Consider the following 22,382-nt stretch of genomic DNA (forward strand, 5'->3'; position numbering starts at 1 on the left):
CTAGTTAACAATTGAAATCTTAACATAAACAGAGTTTAGAGTGTAATGATTTAGCTGCAGTGTAGATACCTCCATTCATCACTGTATGGCAGGTGTTCATGAAACCAATGAATGAGGGACTCAGAAGTGCATTCTGCAATGTTGAGCGACTTTACATAAATGCAAAAGGAGGATTTTTGAACCCGTGAGTGGGCATGAGAATGTGGTAGTATAGAAGGAAAATCAGGTATGATTTACAGTCAAAATTCAGTTTCAGAATAATACAACTTTCACATGACGTTATGTAGCACATGTTGCTAAAAAGACCTGATTTGAAGACGGAGAACTGTGAAATATGATTGCAGCCAGATATAAAGGAGAGAAGCTTTCAAAGTTGTATCCATCCCAGTTTGCGTAGCAATCGCACAGACACCACTTTGTTTCAGTGCTAGGCAATCGGAATGAATACAGCTTACGTCAAAGTTGTTGTTGCACCCAGCAGAATAGCAAATTTCTAATAAAAAGCAGTAGAGCTGCATTGTTTGCTTGTGTCTGCTGTTAAGTTCGGTCTATTAGTTCTGCCTTTGTTGGCAATTGCATGCAGAAAACAATTTAATCAAGATTAGTGTAAAGCATGTGATTCATTCATTGCTTCCCTTTTACCAAATATAATTGTAAAATAAAAAAGCATTCTGTTTGGACACAGGTTCTCAAGTGGACTGCTCTCTAGTGTCAGAACCATGATTGGCTTGCTAAGATGGACGGCTTTCCTGTGGACTTTAAATTCCTTTCCTTGCACTTCTGGAATGGCAGTGGGTGAACAAACAGGTATGTGTGTTTGCTGTCCTCAGCTTTTTGTCCCTTGAAAAATTATACATATTTTAGCATGAAAGCACCGGTTGTGGTCTTTTTCTTCAATGTTCCGGTGTTAAAATAGAGCTGATAAGTTTAACAGTGAGTGAGATAGTGTAGGTAGACAAACTGTATGGCAGGTTGATGCACATGATAAAATCTGATGACTAAAGGCTTTTGTTCTTCTTTAGATAATTTAAGTAATTCATGTAATATTAAAACTTTGAATGACATCCAAAATCCATGTGTAAGTGACAACATATCCATACTCGTTAAGCATTTAAGCACTTTTTAGAACCTCTATAGATTTGTCTTTAACAAAACATATTGTAAATATTTAGATAAACATTGATGGTTCACAATTTATTTACAATGGTAAACCATGCTCACCAGGTGTAATGCCATTATTTTGGGAATCAAGTCTTTTCCTGAAAAAGGCAGACTGAGACAGTTTTAAACCAAAACTTCACACTTGTAAAACATATTATGGGACCATCAGTATTTGTCAAGTCAGTCCCCATTTAACTTTTGGTAAAGCAGATCCAGGCTTTCCTCTAAATTACATCCCAGAGTCTTGTCTCTGTTGGATATTTTTTCCACATCAAAGTAAAGTTTTAAAGATTAATGGAAAAAATGTGAATTGATTTTCTGCTCTGGTGTGGATTTCCTCCGACGGGGTTTTGTTAAGTTAAAGGAAATACAATGTGGAAATGAATAATGATGCAATAGATCATTTTCTTTTCTATAATACTTGTCAAAACTGGTTCAAAATAAAAATGACCATCTGTACCCAGCACAAACAGCTTCTTGGTGGCTTTCCTCTAGATGGCTCATGTCCCCCTCTGAGTGTAGAGGAACACCGGTTTTCTGATATTTTAGATCGTCCCCTGGAAATCACAGGTATGTACTGATCACGCACTCTTGATTTGTAAATAAGTCAACATTGGCTTGTTTAAATTTAGCGACACATTATAACCTTTTTTACAGGATTTGATCTCACAGAAAAGTTTCTTCTCCGAAAGGGAACAGTCACAGAAGACCTTCCATCGTTTCGTTTAGGAAGCACTCCACTTATTAAACCAACACAGTAAGTAGCATGTGCATGTATGTTAGCATTCACACATGTTGATTTTCTGCATCGTTCGGGTTCAGATGTTGTACTCTGGTTCCTTATAATGTTTGAGGATAACTCAGACAGACAGCCTGCATTTCAGCATGTCCTCATTTCTTGCTTTGAAGCTGTAGCATAATACAAGCATGCTATAAGATGTAGTCTCTCATGTGTGGCCAAGTTATTAAAAAGTATTGTTAATTTGTATTAACTACTACTAATTCTTTCCCTCATGTACAGGTTCTGAATATGGAGCCCTGGTTATCTCTTACAACTCAAATATTGCAAGACAACATAATGTTTGTAAAAATAGCTAAAATATTACTTCTATTATAAATCTCTGTACTGCAAAAAAAAAAAAAAAAAAAGTGTAGTCTTAAGTGGATTTCATGAAAGGGTTGACTTGAAGCATTCCAGATAAACCCTGCTCAGAACAATAGTTCAATTTGTCTCGGCTAATAAGGGCAGGCTGTGAGGTGCGCTGTTAGACAGGGAATAATTGGAACAGAATTAATATATATTGCATTTACTCTAGAAATCCCCTGAGAGCAAAAAGTGGGACATAAAGGAAAGAAAAAAGCCTGAGTATGTATAATAAGACAGGAATATTAAATTAACTACATAAATGACATACTAAGGTCCTATTTACTGAAGACCTTTATTCCCCTGGTCAACCGGTGGGACTGCCTTGTGGCTTCACCTTGATGCTGACATGATGATACAGTGGGCATTTGAATCTGATATAATATTTGTCAGGGCTTGATACACTTTTACCTTTAGTCCCATCGGTTGCATTAAGAAAGACCAGTGACACATATGACACTGATGTAGCTGCCAAACCTTTCTTAACAGTGATGTTGTGGATGTTAAAAAATGTATTTTGAGATGTACATTGTTTTGTGTCCCTAGGTTGTAACCGTGAAAGAGAACACTTTGTCATTCTTCAGGGAGGGGAGGATATTTTTACTATTTTTACATGACATGCAACTGTAAACATTTACTGCCACTCTCTCTTTGGCTAGGTGTAAGAATCTTTGAGCCAGGTGATTTGTGATCTCGTTCCCTTTTCAGTCAGCCAGCTGAAAATACATTTACTTCAGCCCTTCCCTCGGTCTGTGCCCATAGTGCAAGAAGATGCTGGTTCTCAATGACACTGCTGACAGTGTCATTGGTTATAGTAGCGAGACCGCGATCCCTCTCATATCCAATTATCTAAGTACTTTGACAGGTGATACTGCATGTCAGCTGTGGAGGGAAGGCGAGGGCAATTGCACGAAGCTGGAGGCCCCTCTGCCCCCGCCACGGCCAGTAAAACATTGCTCACTTTGCTCACAGGTTATGCAGCGATAGATGCTCCACTCGTTCTGCCAGCTTTTTGGCACAATACACGTTATGGTGCATAGATCAGAGCTGACACACTCCTGGAGCATTTGTGTAAGGTGACAAATTGCCCTATACAATGCAACTTGTATTCACAACATGCTTCCATTCAGTATTAGATAACAGTGTTGCAGTTGCTGTCTGTCTTTAGAAACATACATATGTTTGGCCTTTGCCTCTTTACATCTTGTGTTAACTTCGGTCTCGTATTCAAACTCATTTATATGCACTACATTTTTCCTTTATAGTTAGGAATTTCAAACTGTTAGCGGTTTGGTGGAGTTGCTTTTCTTTCTTTAAATGTTTAGCAAAAGAAGATCATTTAGTTTTTTTTTCTTTTTTTTTTTTGTCCTTGCTATATGCAACGAGTTAGCAAGCGGCCACACTGTACTGTAATTTCCTGAAACATACCTAAGTAAAAAGGCAGAATGTACCCTCATCTTTGTACCTCTATACATATTTAGACTTGTCTATGTATGAAGCTCAGTACAAAATGACATACTTAATCTGCTAACCTAATAATCCTGAAATGGGAATGGGATTAACATTTGCAATAATGTTTAATAATGTGGTTTGTGTGATTTGAATGCTAACTATCGTCGAAGCAACTAGTAACAAGTAAAGTGATGAATGTGGTATAATAGGCAATTTTCATATCATGTTCAGATGCTGAAGATACAGTATATTTGAGTTGTAGACACAAAGGACCCATTGAGACCGAGATATAGTGAATCAAATCACCAGGATTTGCGTTTGTTTAGCAATCAGGGGTTTTAGTGCTTTGTGACTGTCATGTCAGCTAATTAATCACATGGGCTTAGTGCAGTCAATACTGTACACCTCACATACTCATTTTTAAGTCATACAGTAAGCATCTAAATTATTTATGGAAAATACATTTTATAAAGGCTCGCCTGTATTTTTAGATTTTCTGTTTAAAAACATATTTTGTAACCATATATGTTGATGTCAGTGGCCTCACACATGGTAGCAGTATAACGTGCTTTAACTTATCTGTACTTACTGTCAAATAAACATCCAGGGAATGTAACTTTTTAAAAAAGTCATAATAGTATGTTTTGTTATGACAGTGATTTTCCAGATATGAACAAATGTACTTTTTGTTGAAACAATTCCAAGGTGATCGGAGGTAAAAAAAAATACTCTAAATTAATTTTTTGACATGTAGTCACTGTGGCAGATCACACAGTTTTGAAAATGTTTGTATTTTATTGGTGTCCTGTTGCTTTTGCAGTGTTCTCTCTCGATTGACAGGAACAGTTATTACCTCCATCAAGAAAGGGTTATGTTTTCACCCGTGTCTGTTTGTTTGTTTGTTGGTTTGTCAGAAGGATTACCCAAATAGTACTGAGCTGTTTTGCACCAAACTTGGTGGAGGGACGGGGCATGGGCCAGGGTAGAACCAATTAAATATCCAGGCCGATCCAGATGATTCACTATGAATTTGAATTTTTTTCTCTGAAGTCTGGTTTATGTTGTTTGACACTGGCCTCAGTGGAGGTCTGTGCTCTCTGAGTGCCCTTCTAGTTTACACTGGAATGATGATAACATAGCAGTCTTACACATCTCAGCTACACTTATTCAAATTAATTTGCATAAGTCGCTTCACTGGTAAAATATCCTTCTTCCAGATCACAGGCATGCATTTGATTGGGCTCGATCACAGCACTCCCACATTTAAACAGGAAAGAGGACCCGTGCTGAGAGGAAGTTAGAGTCCTTGCTAGCATGAATGATGCGTTTAGGGTAGAAACTGACATGGTTGAGCCCACTTTGATCTGTTGGAAGATTGAGTGTCAGTGATAGGGATGTGGGCCAACTAGGCTAACATTTGAGGTTTGATTGTTTCAGCTGTGGCAATCTGATTCCTCTTACTCATCAAAAAGAGTCCTCCTGGATAGAATTTTTTACAAGCCCGGACACTAAAGCCGCTTCCGGGAGATTCTCTACCAGACCGGTAGTGTTGCTGTGACAATCTGTCAAACCATTGTCTCTGATTATATAAGGGGTAGTTTCAGCCAAGCAAATATGAACGGTCAAAGACATGTTCCAAGATTGGTGATATTTTCCAGACAGCACATGGTCTTTCCCTAAAAAAATGGAATTACTTATGATTATAACTCTTGTTGCAGCCCTGGTGCTGCTCTGTGATCTTTTGTGCTTTTCATGATTATTGTCATGCATGTGCACTATTTTATGATAAACAGTACATATGCACAAGTAACTGCTGTCTAAAGATATGTTACTCAAGAAGATACAGTATTTTTCTGCTCTTCCTTACTGCTATGGCTGTTTCGGTAATTTTGCTTGGAACCAAGCTCCACTACTTCACATTGTAGATTCCAACCGTATAGTCTACGAAAGGCACACAACTTGCATTGGAAAAAAACATTGTCATTGAACGTAATCCAGAATGCAGTTATGTTTCTTCCAAAACATATTTGCCAATTCATAATAGTTATATATGAATGGAACTTGGAAGAGACAAGGTTGTCAGAATCACTTGCTGTATGTTGTAAAGGTTGGTTTGGCATGGTAACATAGGAGCAGCGATAATGAATGCAGATCCTTTTCATTCACTCATTATCACTTACTTAAGCATGCATGGAAGTGTTTTTTCAAAGAATTAGAAAACAATGTTCAAACCAACTCACACCGAGCTCCAAGTTTAGCCATTTAGCCACAGATGGCAGTCAACACAGGGTCAAGAACCTTAACCCTCTACGCCCTCACGGATCAAGTGTGCCAACAGACCGTGTTTTGAAATAAGAGCGGATGTAGTTGGGGACTTTGTAAAGAAGGGTGTGAACTTCAGAGTCCTAAGAGAAAACAGCCCCGCAGTGTATTTTGAGTATGTCAGTTATATTAAACATGCTTAAATTTATTGTGTTCCATAAGTTGCAGTGTACCGCATAAGCTCTTGGATTTCTCTTTACATTTTTCTTTTTATGTTATTCCCTGCCTCTAATAATAATGTTGAATACATTAGGTACAATTAGGTACAAGCAGTTACTGTATGCATGGCATGGAAAAATTTTCTGTGTCGAATTTATTTTATAAATCCCCATTTTTATAAATTGCCATGCCACTTTTCATATGAAATTGCTTCAGAAATAGTCTTGTAGCCCTTGGGCAACAAATAACCTTCCCAGTCCTTGGCCTCTCACAGAAGCATTTGATTTTTCGGGCGCTCTAACTTGGTGTATTTATCATTTTGGTCGTGTACCGTTTACACCGAAATCTCAAAGAATTCGAGGGACACAACAGAGGAGTATGAAGCTCTGAGAGAATAGGAGATGATATATTGGAGTGAAAACTAATTTCCAACCTGTCTGGAGAAACTCTCTCTCTCCCTCCACCAGGCTGTGCTCTGCCTTCTCAATGACCTTATCGTTGCATTATTATTATTTTTGCTGATCTTGATTTATTATGTTTATGCTCTTCCACTTATGACTGTTAATCTGAGTCTGGAGTAAGGGTTAGGGTTAGAATATTTTGAAGGGTACAATGTTTTGTTGTTTTGTTTTTTTTTAACGCAATGTATAAAATTAGGAAGGGAGTGCAGGTGTGGGCTGAGAGATGAGTTAGTGAATAAGCTGTAATTCATTTGAGAGTGGTTGTCATTTGAAAGATGATGTTGTTTTTCCTATATATATTCCCTATTTTCTCTGGATATTTTGCTTCTGCTGAAAAACATTTTCAGCTGTCAACACAGAATTGCATCTAAGCAGCTGAGGTCATACACATAAACCTACAGCTGTATTGCACGAGGCATCTATAACCCTCTAACTGTAGCACATGGTATCTCAGTGAGCTAAAAGATTGGCTTCTTTGACTTTGGATCAATTTCTGTACATTTTCATTATCTGAATGAAAGGGAAACCAGTATAAAATTCATCAGGCTAATTGGAATCAAGTTTGTCAGGTTTATTTATTTGAATGTCTCCGCAGCAGGAGGATATTGAAATGTTGTATTGATCATTGAAGTTGATTGGCTGCTTCTTTGTGCAGCCACTGAAAGCTTTAAAAGAGTTCACATTCAATATTGAGAAATGACACTTGACACTACTATGTTTCATTTTTTATCCCATTGTAATGATAGATCTGACTGTGTTATATTATGATTGTTTAGATTAATATTTCCAAATGGGCTTTCAAGTGAATACTCCCTTGTTACCATCTTCCGGGTAAGAAGAACAACAAAAAAACACCGCTGGTATCTTTGGCAGATATCCGACCAGTCGGGAGACAGTCAGGTGGGCCCCGCTGTATGTTTTAATTTCATATATATGTTTCAGTATCTACGAATATGCTAGAATATGATGGGATGGATTGTTTAAATACTTCTTTGCTCCTCAGGTATCTGTTGTGGTTGATGGTGGAAAGAAGGTGGTGGAGTTTTCCTCCCAGGGCCTGCCAAAAAACACCCTCCGTTACACATTTAAGAGCCGTGACCTACATGCCCTTTTTGATCGCCAGTGGCACAAGCTGAGCATTTCTGTACAGAGTAACATAGTCTCCGTTTACATGGACTGCAAGCTAATAGAAAGGATACTGACCGATGAAAAGGACAGCATTGACCCCAGTGGGCGCACTCTCATCACTGCACGAGTGGAGGATGGACGGCCTGTAGACGTATGTCCCACGCTATCTTTGTCCGAACATATTTTGTTTGTCTTCAACTAAATCTATGCAGTGTCATTTAAGGATTTACCATTTTTTGGTCAAGTAGTTTTGTTACTCATCTCCAGTTTCGATTAGTAGTTTACTATATTAGCAGAAGTTCTGGAACGCATTTCCAATTTTTTCAAAAGGTATTTAAAACATGCTTCAGGGGCATATTTTCTTAATCTGTGTAAATCCTCTATTGTGACATTTGTGTTACTCTCATTCTTAGAGGTGCCTCAAAGTGCCAAAAAAAACTTTAGGTCAGCTGAGACATGATTTGTACATCAGTACATCAAAAAATGCAAAGTTGTTTTTGAACTCTCTTGCAGGCAAAGGGAATGGCAGTGTTAGGAAAACATCATGCTAGACCAGCTGACAAGTGAACAAACTGTGCCTTCTTAACCAGTGAAGTGCAGACCTTTGTCACTTAAAAGAGTAGCATAATGTGGTGATGAAACTATTGTATGATGCTGGAATGGTCTCTTAATGGGAGCTCTTTTCCACAGATTGAACTGAGACAGATTCTAATCTACTGTGACCCTTATATGGCTGAGATGGAAAATTGCTGTGAGCTACTGGAACCAAAGGTAAAATGCTTTAATGTCTCAGTACAGTACTAACACCTACGGTTTATTGTCAGTAAAATGACAATAAGCAATGAGTAGTAAGATTTTATGACAACGTTTTTGTCCTTTATCATTACTAATGCATTCCATAACTAAAGAAATAAATGAGAAGATATGATTTATGTTTGCCTTCAAAATTCTGAGACAGAAAACCGTAATGTAACAATTCATTAGGTCACCAATTTAAGTATATTCACCAGATGTCTGGCTGTGCTGGAGTAACAGACTGTTCTTTAACCAATACAGTGTGATCAGATGATGAAAGTATAACAAGTTTTTGTCTCATCCATGACAGTATGTGTCCCCAGGTAGAAACGTAATAACAGAGATCTTCCATCACCGTATAATCAATAAGGGCTAATGGAACACTTATTCCTAATGGAGAGATGACCTTTGACCCCTTACCATAACATGTCTTTATAATCATGCTGTCATGTCAGTGTAAAGTTACTCCTGGGGAATTGGGACAACCTTGAGAGGGACTTATCACTGTTTGGCTGCTTAGTGCTTTCTAAGTTTCACTGCACTTATAATTGTATTTGTTATTTGCAGCAGGATTTACTGTTAATATATGCTGCCTAAAGCCAAGGTTACCTTAGGTCAAGTGTGCTGCATTACAGAGGATTTTGGAATTTTTTGCTATGTAGCAAACATGACAGAGGAAGGTGTCTAAACGGTGAAATTTCTGTATCGATCCAGTGTGAGGCCGAGGAGACATTTAATGGGACTTCCCCTCCCCGGGTTACAAAGCAGCCTCCCCAGATGCTGTCTCAGCCGGTCTTACAGTCAATTGACAGATGTCACTGTCCTGCTGAAAAGGTACAATCAATTCCACCCAACAAGGGCCTCTAATTGAGTAAGTGTAATGTCTATTGTAACTGAAACAGCGCTGATTTACACTGCATGTACCTGATCCTTTATAGGCACTAAACAGCCGGTTAAAGGACATTTATACCAAAAAGTATTTTCCTTGGAAGTCAACCAAAGATAGCCATAATCTATTAGAAAACACAGGTATAATTCTCCCAAGCGGTTCAAGTGTGGTACATCTGCAGCCTGCTAGAAATGTGTGAAAATGCAAAAGGATTATTTAAACTGCAAAAACTAATGTTAGATTAAAATGCAAATTGAGACCTCTTTGAAGCGAGCAGATGGTGCAGCTCCAAGGTAATGTCCAATTCCACACCCGCCCTTTTATTTTCTTCTATTCTAATTTTTATATTTTGCCTGAAAGTTACAAACAAAATCGACTTTTCACAGACTAACAGTCAAATCAACATTCCTAGACTGAAAAAATATTTTGCTAATATACAGATACAGTTCATTTCTATCAGTAGAAATAGATTTGAGATATTAAGATATAAAATATAAAGATTATACATTTTCAAGTAACATTTTAACTCTGTAAAAGCCTCATTTGGTAAATTCGGTAAATATACTTTATTTGTATTACTTTACTGCTGAATAATTATTTTAGGTTAAGTACCGTTTTCAATATAATTTATTAAGTATGACAAAGGATTTATGTTGATGGCATAAATGTGTCTGAAAATTTTCAATCCTACTAATTTATACTGTGTGCACAGGGAGATGCTGGTCTTCCAGGAGTAGTTGGACAACCAGGACAAAAAGGGGATAAAGGAGACAAGGTATAGTCAACATTTTTTCTGAAGTTGATATACACACGTATTTTTTCTTGGTGTTTATTTAAAAGGAACATGCAGTTATTAATTGAATGTTACAGATGCAATATTCTCACTACAGTCTAGATTTAAGTAGGTGGGCAGCATCATGTTCATCATCCACAATTCACAAAGTCATACAGAATGCAGAAAGTTCACTTAATCATTAAGATTATTATAACTGAGCCACTATACTTTTTCTTTTGTTGTAAATAACTGTACTTTTGTTCTTTTGCTGCAGTGGTTTTTCTCAGTGGCAAGCACTAGTGGTTTTCAAGTACAATTGCAAAGTCTAAATGTCAAGCAAGAGAACAAGTCCCTGTGGGACAAATTTATTCTTTGTCATCAATTTACCGTCAGAGGAAGACAAATACATGTCTCTCTGAGCGAGCAAATGCCTATGCTGTAGTGTCTGACAAAAGTTTCATGTTCTGCTGTCAACTGCCTTCAGAGATACTAACATACAATTACCGTCGCAAGGTGAATTTTCTCCCGAATTTCCCAAGGTGAGTGAACTGGGAAAGCATTCATTTGCCCAATCACTAGCAAAATCTAGTGATTGGGGAAATGACTAGATCTTTCGAAAAGAAAAGGATCCTTTCTCCATGATAGCACAATAGACAGGTGGAATTATAAACAGTAAATGCCCATTCCCTGAAAATTGTGGGTGTTGAGACAACAAAAACATAAGGGAACCACCAAATGCCCAGACAAAAACAGTGTTATTTTTTCCTAGACAAACCACCTCACAAAAACCCCTTTAAGCTGTCTGTAGAAGGTTAAAAACAAAGCCAAGGGAGAATGCATTCGACTATGAATGGAATTCATAGGGGTGAACAGGTGGTGGTACTGTATACCTGATAAGACCAGATGGCTTTTGGTGTCGCTGTCCTAATTACTAGGATGTGACTGTGTGATTATGCTGGATGATTGTCTAACGTTTGTTTCTGGAAAAACGCTCATTCCTGGAAGCCACAAAACTACATCTATCTATCTATTTTTTTTTTTTTTTAACTTTCTACATCATGAGTTGTTCTTACTGTTAAAGTGGCATTGTGTTTAATGCTGTTAATCCTATAAACAGCACCAGCCAGATATCGCTGCTGTTCTGAGCATCTTGGGTCATTTTGTACCTAGAGATATATTATATAAATGTAGACGTAGATATTGTAACACTTGGAGCTTTAAAATTTTAAATTCATTTCTTTTCCTTTACTTTATCATTTATATAGTTAGGTGAAAACCTTGCACTCTTTAAAGTTGTCATATTTAGATAGATATAATTTTGAATATTTTATTCAAAACTGTGTGTATGTATAGCAACAGATTGTAGTAATTAAATTTGTAAATGTGTTACAATGAGCCTCTAATGATTGTTAATTGACCTAGGAGGGATCAACTCAAGCTGTAATTTCTCCGGGTATGTGGACTTTGAGTGTGTTGGTCGTGATTGATTACTTACTGCTAATTGATATGACTGTATTCACTGAGTAAGAATGCATCATCACATTTCACAAAAGGGTATCCTGTATACCAGGCACTGGGACACTTTTTCAATGTCTTATGCTTTTGCAAATAGCCATATAGCTACCCAGTAAGTGTTGACCTGACACCTCAGAGCATGTCCAAAAAGACCTTTAGTACACGTCTTTTATCTGCAAAGAACACTTGTTTGCAGAAAAGCATGTTCTAAGTGTAGTTAGTATTACATTACTGAGCTGTTAAAATACTCAACACTCAAGAATAATTTAAACATACTATTCAGAAGCACAGGCCATTCCACTTTTTTCCCCCTATTATTTCTGCAGGCCACGTTTTGTGCTCAGAATCAGTTGCTCATGCTGTTAACACCTGAAATCTAATTTCAGCAAATCAATACTTGCCACCATTTGTTTACTTACTGAACAACAAAATTCATAACAAATCCTATTACAGGCTGTAACACTAAATCAATGAAGTTAAGGAAAAACACGATCTGGGACTACACACTCAAGACTAAGCCCTCTATGGCAGTAAACTGGTACACACGCACGCACACACACACACACACACACACACACACACACACACTCACACAAGTATATGTGTGCGTGTGTTTGTGTGTATGTGCCAACTACATGACATCGGAATTAAGATATTTCTGTGAAAATGACTGCAATATTAGTTTTTGTTTATATTACCCACTCTAATGTAAGCTGATTTAAGTTACTGATGTCATGTGGTATGACATTTATTTAATTGAAAAGACAAAGTGATTATGGTGGAGACCTATTCCACCCCATGTGTTCCTTCCACCTTGGGTCTTAAGAGGTTCATCATCTTCATTTCAACCTCCTTTAGCTCCTAATCCCCTTGTTCATCTCCTTCATCCCCTCATACATGCATAGGTTAATAACTTCTGGTTGTGAACAAAAAAATCTTGGCCCTGCATGCAAGGTTAAGACATTTTCAGCGTGGGAAAAAAAAATCATACTAAGGTTAAATCTTATTTTAATAAATTCCAGACAGGGAGACATTTGTTCATGATGATTTGTTATTGATGAATGAAATCAATACTTTTAAACGCACAGCATCTTGAGTGCCACTCCGGCAATTAAACAGCGGTACTTTGAGATAATTTAATTTATCTAATTTAGAGTTCAAATGATTCCAAACTACACTTTCTGCGTTTGTCCAGCTGCGGTGCAATAGTTTTGCCGACACAGAATCATCTTCCTGATGAACAGCAGATACTTGAAGACAACAGAATATCACTAATCATCAAGTGAAAATGTTTTCATGCCTTGCAGGATTTGCAGGTGTTCAAATATTGCTACCACTGAGGGGAAAAGAGTAGAAAAGTAGTTTATTTTGAGCCATATGTGTAGTATATCAAAAAATGTCATGCCTCGACACAGTAATGTGTAGTAATTTCCTTTTACTCACTCTGACCTTGTTGTACATCAATCTCTCTGGTAACGTATGGTAGCAGAGCACCACTAATAGAGCATATTTAATTCATATTGATCCCTAAATGTCCAAGGGAGTTTCTGTAACCATTAAACAGTGCTGCGCTCTTTTAGATTTACATTACAGTAAATTTAAAAAGGGTAACAATGTCATAGAAAATACTGTCAATAAGATAAGCTCATGAGACTTTCAATTAGGAACAAGAGAATCTCATTTTGTATAAGATTAAAAAAATAGTTGTATACTTATGAACAATTTAGTATACTTATGAACAATTTAGCTTGACTTTGTAGAGATTAATCAAAGACATCTGGGCTATTTAGAGCATTATAACGCCCAGAACTGCAGGCCAATCATCGTGACCTACACAGTGCTTCTTGGGAAAGTGTGTGGGGATTACTTTGGCTGTGTTACTCCAACAGAAAGTAATATCCTGCATTACAGTGAGAGTTTGATGGAGGATTCCAGTGCACTGCAAAGGGATTAAACTGCTATGATTAATCCAGAATCCCTCAGGAAATTAAACAGATAAGTAGTGGGTTATAAGAATGCAGCTTACTTGAAAAGAAATCCATTTTCTATGGCCTTGCACATAAACCCTGGTATTACTAGATTTACAGCTCCTGTATGTACATGCAGGAGAAAAAAACAACAGGCAATAATGGTGAATTTAAAACTTCCTCCCCTTTTACAATACCCTTAATTTATTTTGCACCATTTATAACTCTCCTGTCCTTATGGCTTGTGTTTTCAATTAGTACCCTCTAATTTAATTTATACCCATTGTACCTCCAAAGTGAATAATACCAGGAATTTTATTTAATGCAGTTTATTATGGACTGACACTGAATTTTGATTAGTTGTCAAAACCTTTTTCCTATTGTATTCATCACTGTTAATATGTTATTAGCTTTTCTATAAAGGGTTTGTGTCAGTGGGTTGAATAGAAAATTTAAATTAAAGAAGAATGAAGGAAAGGAATGTGCAATATACACCAACTCCTATATGCATTTTATAGGAGGTCTCTCTGTTATTAACAAATGACGTCAGCAGCTGTGAATTTCTGTTGTCTCATACAGATGGAATAATGTCATCTAATTTCTGAGTCCATGGAAATTATTTACATCATGCCATAAAATTAACACCTAGTCAATGATTCAAATCACTAAAGAGCTTTATTTTTATGGACCAGATGCTAAGTATTTATAAAAGGTAGAGTAGGCATGTTGTCTTGAATATTGGGTAGAATAATTGGTTAATAATCCACAGTGTAGAGATGGCATCTCAGATATTAGGCTTGGCCACATTGTATTGTTCTTCCAATGCCTAATGAGTTCTAACAAACAGAGCTTGTAATGAAGATGTGACCATGAATGGGCATCATGTTTAATTAGATTCTTAGCTTGCAGCAAGTTCTGTGTTAGCTTAATTTGTTGAATAACTATCTATCTCCATCTTCTCTCTCTTAACAATCTGTTCCCTTTCTTTTAATTTCTCTTTCCCATTGTACCCTGTAAACTTATAAGACAATCAAGCTTTCTTCTTTTCTTGCCCTGCCCTGGCCTTCTTTTTTAAATAATACAATAATTAAAACAAGAAAATGAACCTTAACAAGGTTTAGAGTCATGCTTTGCCGTTGTTTGGAAATAGTATCCTGATTTGCAGCTGCTGAGCCACTGTTTCAGCAAGAACTTATGGAACAGCTGTAGGAGCATGATCACTGACGAAATGACAAGCCTTCATAAAGCTATTCACTAATGTGTGAACGAGAGACCTTTCACTAACTGTTCTGTGTGTTGTTTCTGTCTCAGGGTGACACAGGCGAAGCTGGGCCTCCAGGAAATCCAGGACATAAGGTAGGCTACTCACTAAGACAAGTTAAAAACCTAAAATTCCCTCAGTGTTGCTTTGCTCTTAGAGCTGTAATTGTGATGGACCTATTTGGAAAGTTAAGTCTTAATTATTTTTTTTCTTTAATACATTTTGTTTTAGTTTCAAACTCATCTTGTTTTACTGCATGGTTGTCAGATCCAGGGAGTAGCAGGTGCCTCTCTTCGTTTAGTGATTTATGGAATCTGTCACTGCCCTCTCTGAGATCATTTTCTCACATCATTGGATTGAATCGCTGGCTTGCTTTGTGTTGACCCCTTCAAAGGATCACGGACAACAAAGCAATCTCAAAATCAAATTAAACCAACAAGTGGTTAAGCAAGGGGAGGGTTTTACCGCTGCAGAGACCCAAGTTTATTCCCAAGCAACGGTGCTTCTTGCTTGGCCAGGTGCCCCATTTGACACAGTTGGCAGTCTTCCTGGGTGGGAGGCCAGACGGAAATCATGTCCTTGTCGCTGCAATAGCAACTTCTACTGGATGATCTGGCTGTCTGTGTATAGGGGGTTGGGATCCGAGTGTGAACTTAAGTGTCTCAGCTATGCCCTGTTTGTGAAACTCTTTGCTGTTGGTTGAAAACCCAAATGACTTGCATAACTTTAAGCGTATTTGAGGTAACATGTAACTGCTTATGCCCTCCCCAGGCTGACAGTGGTGATCAGGAGTGACAGACATTGCCGTGGAGTTGGACATTTAAAAGTCCCATATTTTACTCTTCCGATGTTTTATTTGAAGTTTTGATATCCATAAGAAGATATATTTGTGGTTTTAAGTACCAAAAACCACCTCAGTGTTTGTTTTACATCTCCTCTCTCATGCTTTTCTGGAGTTCTAGCAAGAACATGGCGTTTTGTGTGGGTCAGCCAATCAGAAGAGATGCTCAGAGTCAAATTTGGACTAAAATGCTCCGGCTTTATATGATGTGGGGCTATACATCGGAGCCTGGGGCTTGGTTCTGCTGGATCAAACCCCTGGATCATCTGGCAACGTCGTTGCAGCATCCAGTGCAGAGGTGGTGGAGCCCGCTGTCCCTGCCTCTAGCTCACTCTCCTTGAATGTTAGACCCTCTGGGTCACAGTGCCAGTATGCGCCAAAGAATCTGAGACCATTGGGGATATCAGGGAGATGGGTGATTGGGCAGCTGGGTCAGCAACAGTGAAAGACTGCGTATCTGAAATATGCTTTGCCTGGGTATCAGCAACGGAGACAAAGCCGTCAAGCAGCATATCTTTTTTTTGGAGCTCTGACTCCAGGTGGTGGATGTCATCCCATAACTGTGAGAAAGCAAGCTTGCAGTCCACACACACAGCCATAATAATAGCTGATTTTCAGTCTTAGTGTAAGTCATAAAACAAAACGATTGATAAAACAGCAAACTTAAACCACCAAGATAAAAGTAATCCAAAGATTGGTGGAAGACTAGCAGTAAAAGGATTAAAAGCTGAAAAGATCGTTGGAGAAGCCAAACAAAAAACTAATAAGAGTCCTTAATAGAGAGCGATCTGAAAGCAAAATTATGAATGAAAATATAGCAGATTTCAGGTAAACACTTGGAGAAAACAAATCCTGCAAGGTTGGACAGTGGGTCCTGCCGGGCTATACTTGGGGGCATGGCTGAGCGCGGTGGCTGTTTCGTTGTAACGTCACAGAGTCCTGACGAATTGTTATAAGGCGCAGTTTCAGAATATGGGCTGTGTGCATTTGTCCACGGATTGAGTGATTTGGTATTTTCACAGTGTTTATATAGCAACAAGACCTGTTTAAAATCAAAAAAGATATGAAAATCTCACTCTCTACAATATGGGACCTTTAAATGGTAAGAAAAATGCATATACCTTGAATGGAAGCTTTCAGACTGGCTAAGTGCTTGCTTTGTTGCTGTTTAATTCCTGAAGAGCTGAGAAAATTGCCAGATTTCACACGCTCTCAATATAATAACATTTTACTGGAATGACAATGTTGTTGCTTTCTTATCGTGTTCTATGATATTGTCAGCAGTAAGATTTTTGACCATCAAATGTGGCATCTTGGGTGCCTGTGTTAATCTCCTTTAGTAGGGGGGGCAGGTTCAGTCACCAGGAACCACCATTTACTGTAATGCCAGTATGTGGGTGTTGCTTCCATGTCTTAAAATGAGAATATCCTGTAGTGTTTTTGTGTATTGGAAAAACAGGGTGTAGGATTGTGAGTCCATTCTCAGAAAAATGAAGAAGAAAATACATAGCAAGAAAAAGGTAACATCCGATAGATATTTCATTGCATTCAAGTGATAGACTGGACTGTTGATTGTTGTGGAAGTAGTTTATGCATCAGCAGTATATAGGATCATTCCTGAATGGCTTAATCCTGAACCTATATCCACTGGAGATGTTAAGCTCACTGTGGGGTGACATACTGTATTTGCTCACGAACCTTGATACATGGAATATGTAATAACACTTAATGGCACAGCTCTCTCTCACTTGTGCTTTCTGAGATGAGGCTCAGCAGAAAGCTAAAGCTCTTTCGTTACACAACAGTGCTCAAGGAAAGTCTACATCAAGAGCAGTAGCAGTAGTATTCATATGATGCTAATGCACAGCACTGTGTTTTGTAGTATTTTTATACTTAAGCTCAACTCCTTGTCAATAAAGCTTTTTCTGTTCCAGAGATGCTTCATGAAACATGTTTAGTGTGCAAATAACAATATATTTTGTTACATTCTGAATGTGTGACTATTTTTGTAATGTAATTACGCTAGTCATTTTTTTTTTTTTTTACGTCTATAGATATGTGGACACGTGCTATACAGATAACACAAGGCACTTCAGGCTGAAATGGTGCTCGTAGTCAAACCTAAGACACCCACTATTTCAGGCACTTTTGGAGGCCTTGTTGTGAGAACAACAATTTCATGTAGCTGTCGATATTTATGAGAGTGATGATATGATTGACTTTGGACACCGTACTATTGGAGTTTGCTTGAACTTTACTGGCCAGCTGAGGTCATGAAATTGTATAGGCTACACTCTGATAACAGAGCCAACAAGTTCCGAGATCTCTCTCGTGTGTGGAAAGTAGGGGCTGGGTAGCTTGAGAAGAATCAGTGATCAGGAAGATATTTGTGGAAATAAGCCTTTAAGTTGTTATATTTGTGGAAATAAGCCTCTAATAGCTTATACCCTGACTACATATAATCTTACGCATGCTATAGACTTTGCTGAGGCTGAAATGATGCAGTGAGCTCAAAAAGCAGACAATGTTGCTGGGAATTTGGTATCTGATTCCCAAGTGTGTTTTTGTATCTGTATCATTGTGGTGCAAATGTGTGGTTCTTCGCTTAGCTCAATTTGAAGGAGGTGCGAGTGAGTTTTAGAGTTTGAGATTTAAGAATGAGGACAGGTCAAAAAGTTCTAGATGCTCTCACCCCCTTTAGCACAGTTTTACCTACATAGATGTGTAGTTGCATTTAGAAGATTTCTTTTTTTTTGAAGATTTCTTTTTTTTCACTGCGGCACATGGTAGTGTATGTGGGACACAATGTCGCCCTGGTGGTATCTTTGTATGTGTGTTAGTGTAGACAGATTCTTGTAACCACAATAATTCAAGAACAATACATTAAATATCATACCAACACCACACAGTTCATCTGTTCATCTTGGTGCTTAAATTTACATGTTATTGAGGATAAATGGTTTTCTTGAAACTTCTATAACTCCCTACAGTTTAAGTGAGTTTATATGAATACAAGAGTTATGCAGACATTTAGCAGACATATTTGGTGATGAATGTATTTGGTATCTTATGTAATTAATATCTAATCATCTGTGAAACCCTAATAACAATCTCTATGGAATGACCATGTTCGTCCTTAAACTTGCTTTGGGAATTTATAGATTGCCAGGGTAATTTCAATCATGCTTAACGAGGAAGTGGAATTAAAGAACTATGCCAAATTGTTTAGACCTACTGGCTGGAATAAAAGATAAAAAGTATGAACTTTTCAAGGGTCCTGTCTTTGCCCTTTAACTTTAAATCTTGTCATTGCAGGGAGAACTTGGATCAGAAGGGCAAAAGGGAATCGATGGGGAGAAGGTAAGCACTACTCTCTCCTGCAGACATATATTCCATACATGGCACATCAGCAAGATCTAGATTCGTCAGGGAATCAATTCTTATAGGCTTTTCATTTTCTGCGTGATGCCCTGGGGGTAGGAGTGAAGCAGAGCTTTCTGTGTGGCTGTTTTCAGGTGCCTGTCATATCTGAAGTGGATCTAAGTGTGTTCTAGCACGCAATGTCCTTCTGCAGTGAAATTAATTGATGTGTATGCTACCATAGGCCTGACATACTAATGGACTAAACTCATTTTTCAAATTACTATAAGCCCCTTCTAGGTTGTTTCAGGTTTAACTTTATTGCATACTCTTAAATACTCTCTGCTGTGATGAAACTAATGTATATAATAATGCAGTGAACCACAACGAGAAGTACTAGTAATTTTTTTTTTCTTTTGACTAAATGCAAATACATTTGAAATAATTAAGATTTTTGTGGGATCTTAGTGAAGCTGTTTTAGCCAAAGGCAAATTAGTGCACATTCCCTTATAGTATTAGTTAAATCAAAGGGTGTTTTACATTGTACAGCGTTTGTTTGTCCAAATGGCACATTCTCAGTAGATGGTAGCTATGCAGATGGTCAGTTTAAAGTGGGTTAATAAAGGGACTTCTTTTCATCACAATCTCCCCCTTGAGTAGACAAACAGCTGCCACAGAAATCAGCCTCCCTGCAGGCTGCTGGCTTGCACTCTGCCCTCGGAGAACTCTGAGAGAAATCAGAAAAGAAAACCAGGGATAAACACAAGTATATCAAACCGAAAGATTATTGACAAATACTAGTCAGTAGACGTACTTTAAAATCATTTCGTACAAGTTAGAAAGTAGTTCATTATGAATTTGCTAACAGTAGGTCTTTGTAATACAATCTGTTTATTAAAATATTATTGAAAAACTGCTAGGATATTTTGAATACTTGTCAGGATATAGTAAAATAAATTATTTAGTTGAAATGCAGTAAGTCCTTTGTTGAGCTTTGTCTAATATTTAAAAGGAACTTGAGGGTGAATAACTAAACCTTTAAATCGTAATGTTTTAAGTGCAGTTTTCTGCAAAGCTCAAATAATTCACCTGAGGCCCTTGAACAGTTGTGATTAAATGTTTTTCATTAGTTTTCAGACTACTGCTATGCAGTGATGTATGCAAATTGATTTATTTTTTTTTAAAGCTTCATAGAAAACACATCTGCATGACTTAGATAATAATAAAGCAGATTAGTGGAATTAGAAGTAGTGCTTCTATGTATGTATGCATTATTTAGGGAGAAATCTTTATGTAGTGTTAATGATACAATTTCTGATGCAAATGTAGCCTACTGTTACTCGACATTCCAAAGAAGTGATTAAGGAAGTGGATAAACTAGGAAGGGAAAAAAACTAGGAAGCTCGGACAGCATAGATTTTGTACTTGGTCCTTACTTGCTTTCCCTTTCCTATCAACCCTGCCTTTCCCTACAAGGGAAATTCCAGATAATTGCAAGTTTGCAGTAATCCATGTAAAGTGCAGGCTGAAGGGAAAGAAAAGATAAAAAAAAACAAAAAAAAAAACGAATTGGCAGGTTATAAACTCAAGCCTTAGTTTGTGTCCCCACAACCAGCATGGCTACTTTTGTTCCATGGTAAGTAGCTACTGGCAACTTGAAAAGCCAGTTGACGTCATATGTATATTTGCATATCAATGACATGATCAAGTTTATTTACATAGAAATCTGGAGGAGAGCGAGACCACCTAACTCGAAATTAACTCCATTCACATCAAAGACTGGCTGATTTGTAGTCATAATATTACACAAACTATAGCGAAGAATGTGAATGTGTAAGATTCCTTGGATCAGACTTTGCATTTTTATTCACTGACTACCACTGGTGCTACAGCAATCAGGAAGAAAGAGTGACAGAGCTTGCAAGTACCTCTTCTTTCTTCGCTCACTGATTCACCCTGGGTTCCAGTTGACTGGAACATCAATGATACATAAACTGGAAACAGCTGGGATTCTTGTTCAGTATGGAGAGACCGAGACTGTGTTGCTAACCCTGTTCTAAGAAAAGCAGCTGCTTATTACTTTGCTAGAAGTCACCAGTTGATGTCATTTGCTAAAAGGGAGGGGTCTATCAGGTGTATGGATTATATGATCATCAGACCACTGTGCTAATCAAAATCAGCCATGTATTTATAAAATATGTTTGTCACCGAATATTCAGTGCAGTCACCATAACATTGTGTTCATGACCTTGACAAGTTTCTACATTGGTCACTTTTGGGGTATGATTTCACCAGGGGGTGTCTGACAAGTGTAGTGAGTTGCTACGTTAGCAGCATTTGACCAGGGGTCTGCTGACAGGATGCCCTACTCCCCTATGCTCTGTGTGTGTGTGTGTGTGTGTGTGTGTGTGTGTGTGTGTGTGTGTGTGTGTGTGTCTGTGTTTGTGTGTGTGTCTGTGAGTGTGTGTGTGTCTGTGAGTGTGTCTGTGTGTGTGTGTGTGTCTTTGTGTGGGAGGGATCATCAGAAATGAGATTCTCATGCGTATGTCAGTATTCAGTCAGTAATTAGAGTTATGCGACGGTAATTTTTTTTACAAAAATCCTGCCACCAACCATAGTTATTCTCTCATCCATTAATGCACACTTTTATGCCATCAAACCCGCAGGCAGATAATGAGATCAATATAATTTCCAACCCTGTGTGATCAGTACAGCGAAATGGTCTAGGACGCAAATATGTTTTCCTAGGAGGGCAGCAGGAGAGGTTACTTGGTTTGATCTTTGTGCATCCCATATGGTTGGGTTTGCTCCCTTAAATGACATAGGTATCCTCCAGGTATTTATCATGCTGTGCCCCACTTCCTTGAAACAAAGAAAAGTTGAGAAATCGGGACAACATTTGTGAAGCTTTGCTTCTAGCAGGCTTGTTTGTCCACCATTGGAGACACCCATTATGAATAGTAATGGGAGGGCCTGGGACATGTTTTGCCAAGCTTAGCACAAAGACAGCCGGTCTAGCTAAATCAACAGTGAAAAAGATGCTGTATTTTGTTAGCTAACAACCCAGTTATTGATACATCCAAGTCACCCAGGCTTTGTCCGAGAGCTAAGGTTGGTTTAACATGTCCTGGAGCTGTGTTTGTACAGGAAG

The 22,382-nt window shown here is 38.0% G+C and overlaps 1 protein-coding gene across 9 annotated transcripts in view; it reads left to right on the top strand.

The window, feature by feature from the left end:
* Positions 1–22,382, top strand: part of LOC120796319 (collagen alpha-1(XIX) chain-like) — a 109,475-nt gene that overhangs the window by 10,769 nt on the left and 76,324 nt on the right. For 8 of the 9 annotated variants that reach the window (XM_040139014.1, XM_040139017.1, XM_040139013.1 and 5 more), the window contains exons 2-11: positions 686–807; positions 1,657–1,731; positions 1,819–1,918; positions 7,476–7,611; positions 7,703–7,978; positions 8,518–8,598; positions 9,337–9,456; positions 10,224–10,286; positions 15,080–15,124; positions 19,186–19,230. In XM_040139014.1, the coding sequence (XP_039994948.1) occupies positions 720–807; positions 1,657–1,731; positions 1,819–1,918; positions 7,476–7,611; positions 7,703–7,978; positions 8,518–8,598; positions 9,337–9,456; positions 10,224–10,286; positions 15,080–15,124; positions 19,186–19,230 (1,029 nt within the window). In that variant the 5' untranslated portion in view covers positions 686–719. The remainder of the gene's footprint in view (positions 1–685; positions 808–1,656; positions 1,732–1,818; positions 1,919–7,475; positions 7,612–7,702; positions 7,979–8,517; positions 8,599–9,336; positions 9,457–10,223; positions 10,287–15,079; positions 15,125–19,185; positions 19,231–22,382) is intronic. The other variant, XM_040139015.1, reaches the window with a different exon arrangement.

The sequence above is a fragment of the Xiphias gladius genome, chromosome 11 (genome assembly GCF_016859285.1).
Source record: "Xiphias gladius isolate SHS-SW01 ecotype Sanya breed wild chromosome 11, ASM1685928v1, whole genome shotgun sequence".
Lineage (NCBI taxonomy): Eukaryota > Metazoa > Chordata > Actinopteri > Istiophoriformes > Xiphiidae > Xiphias > Xiphias gladius.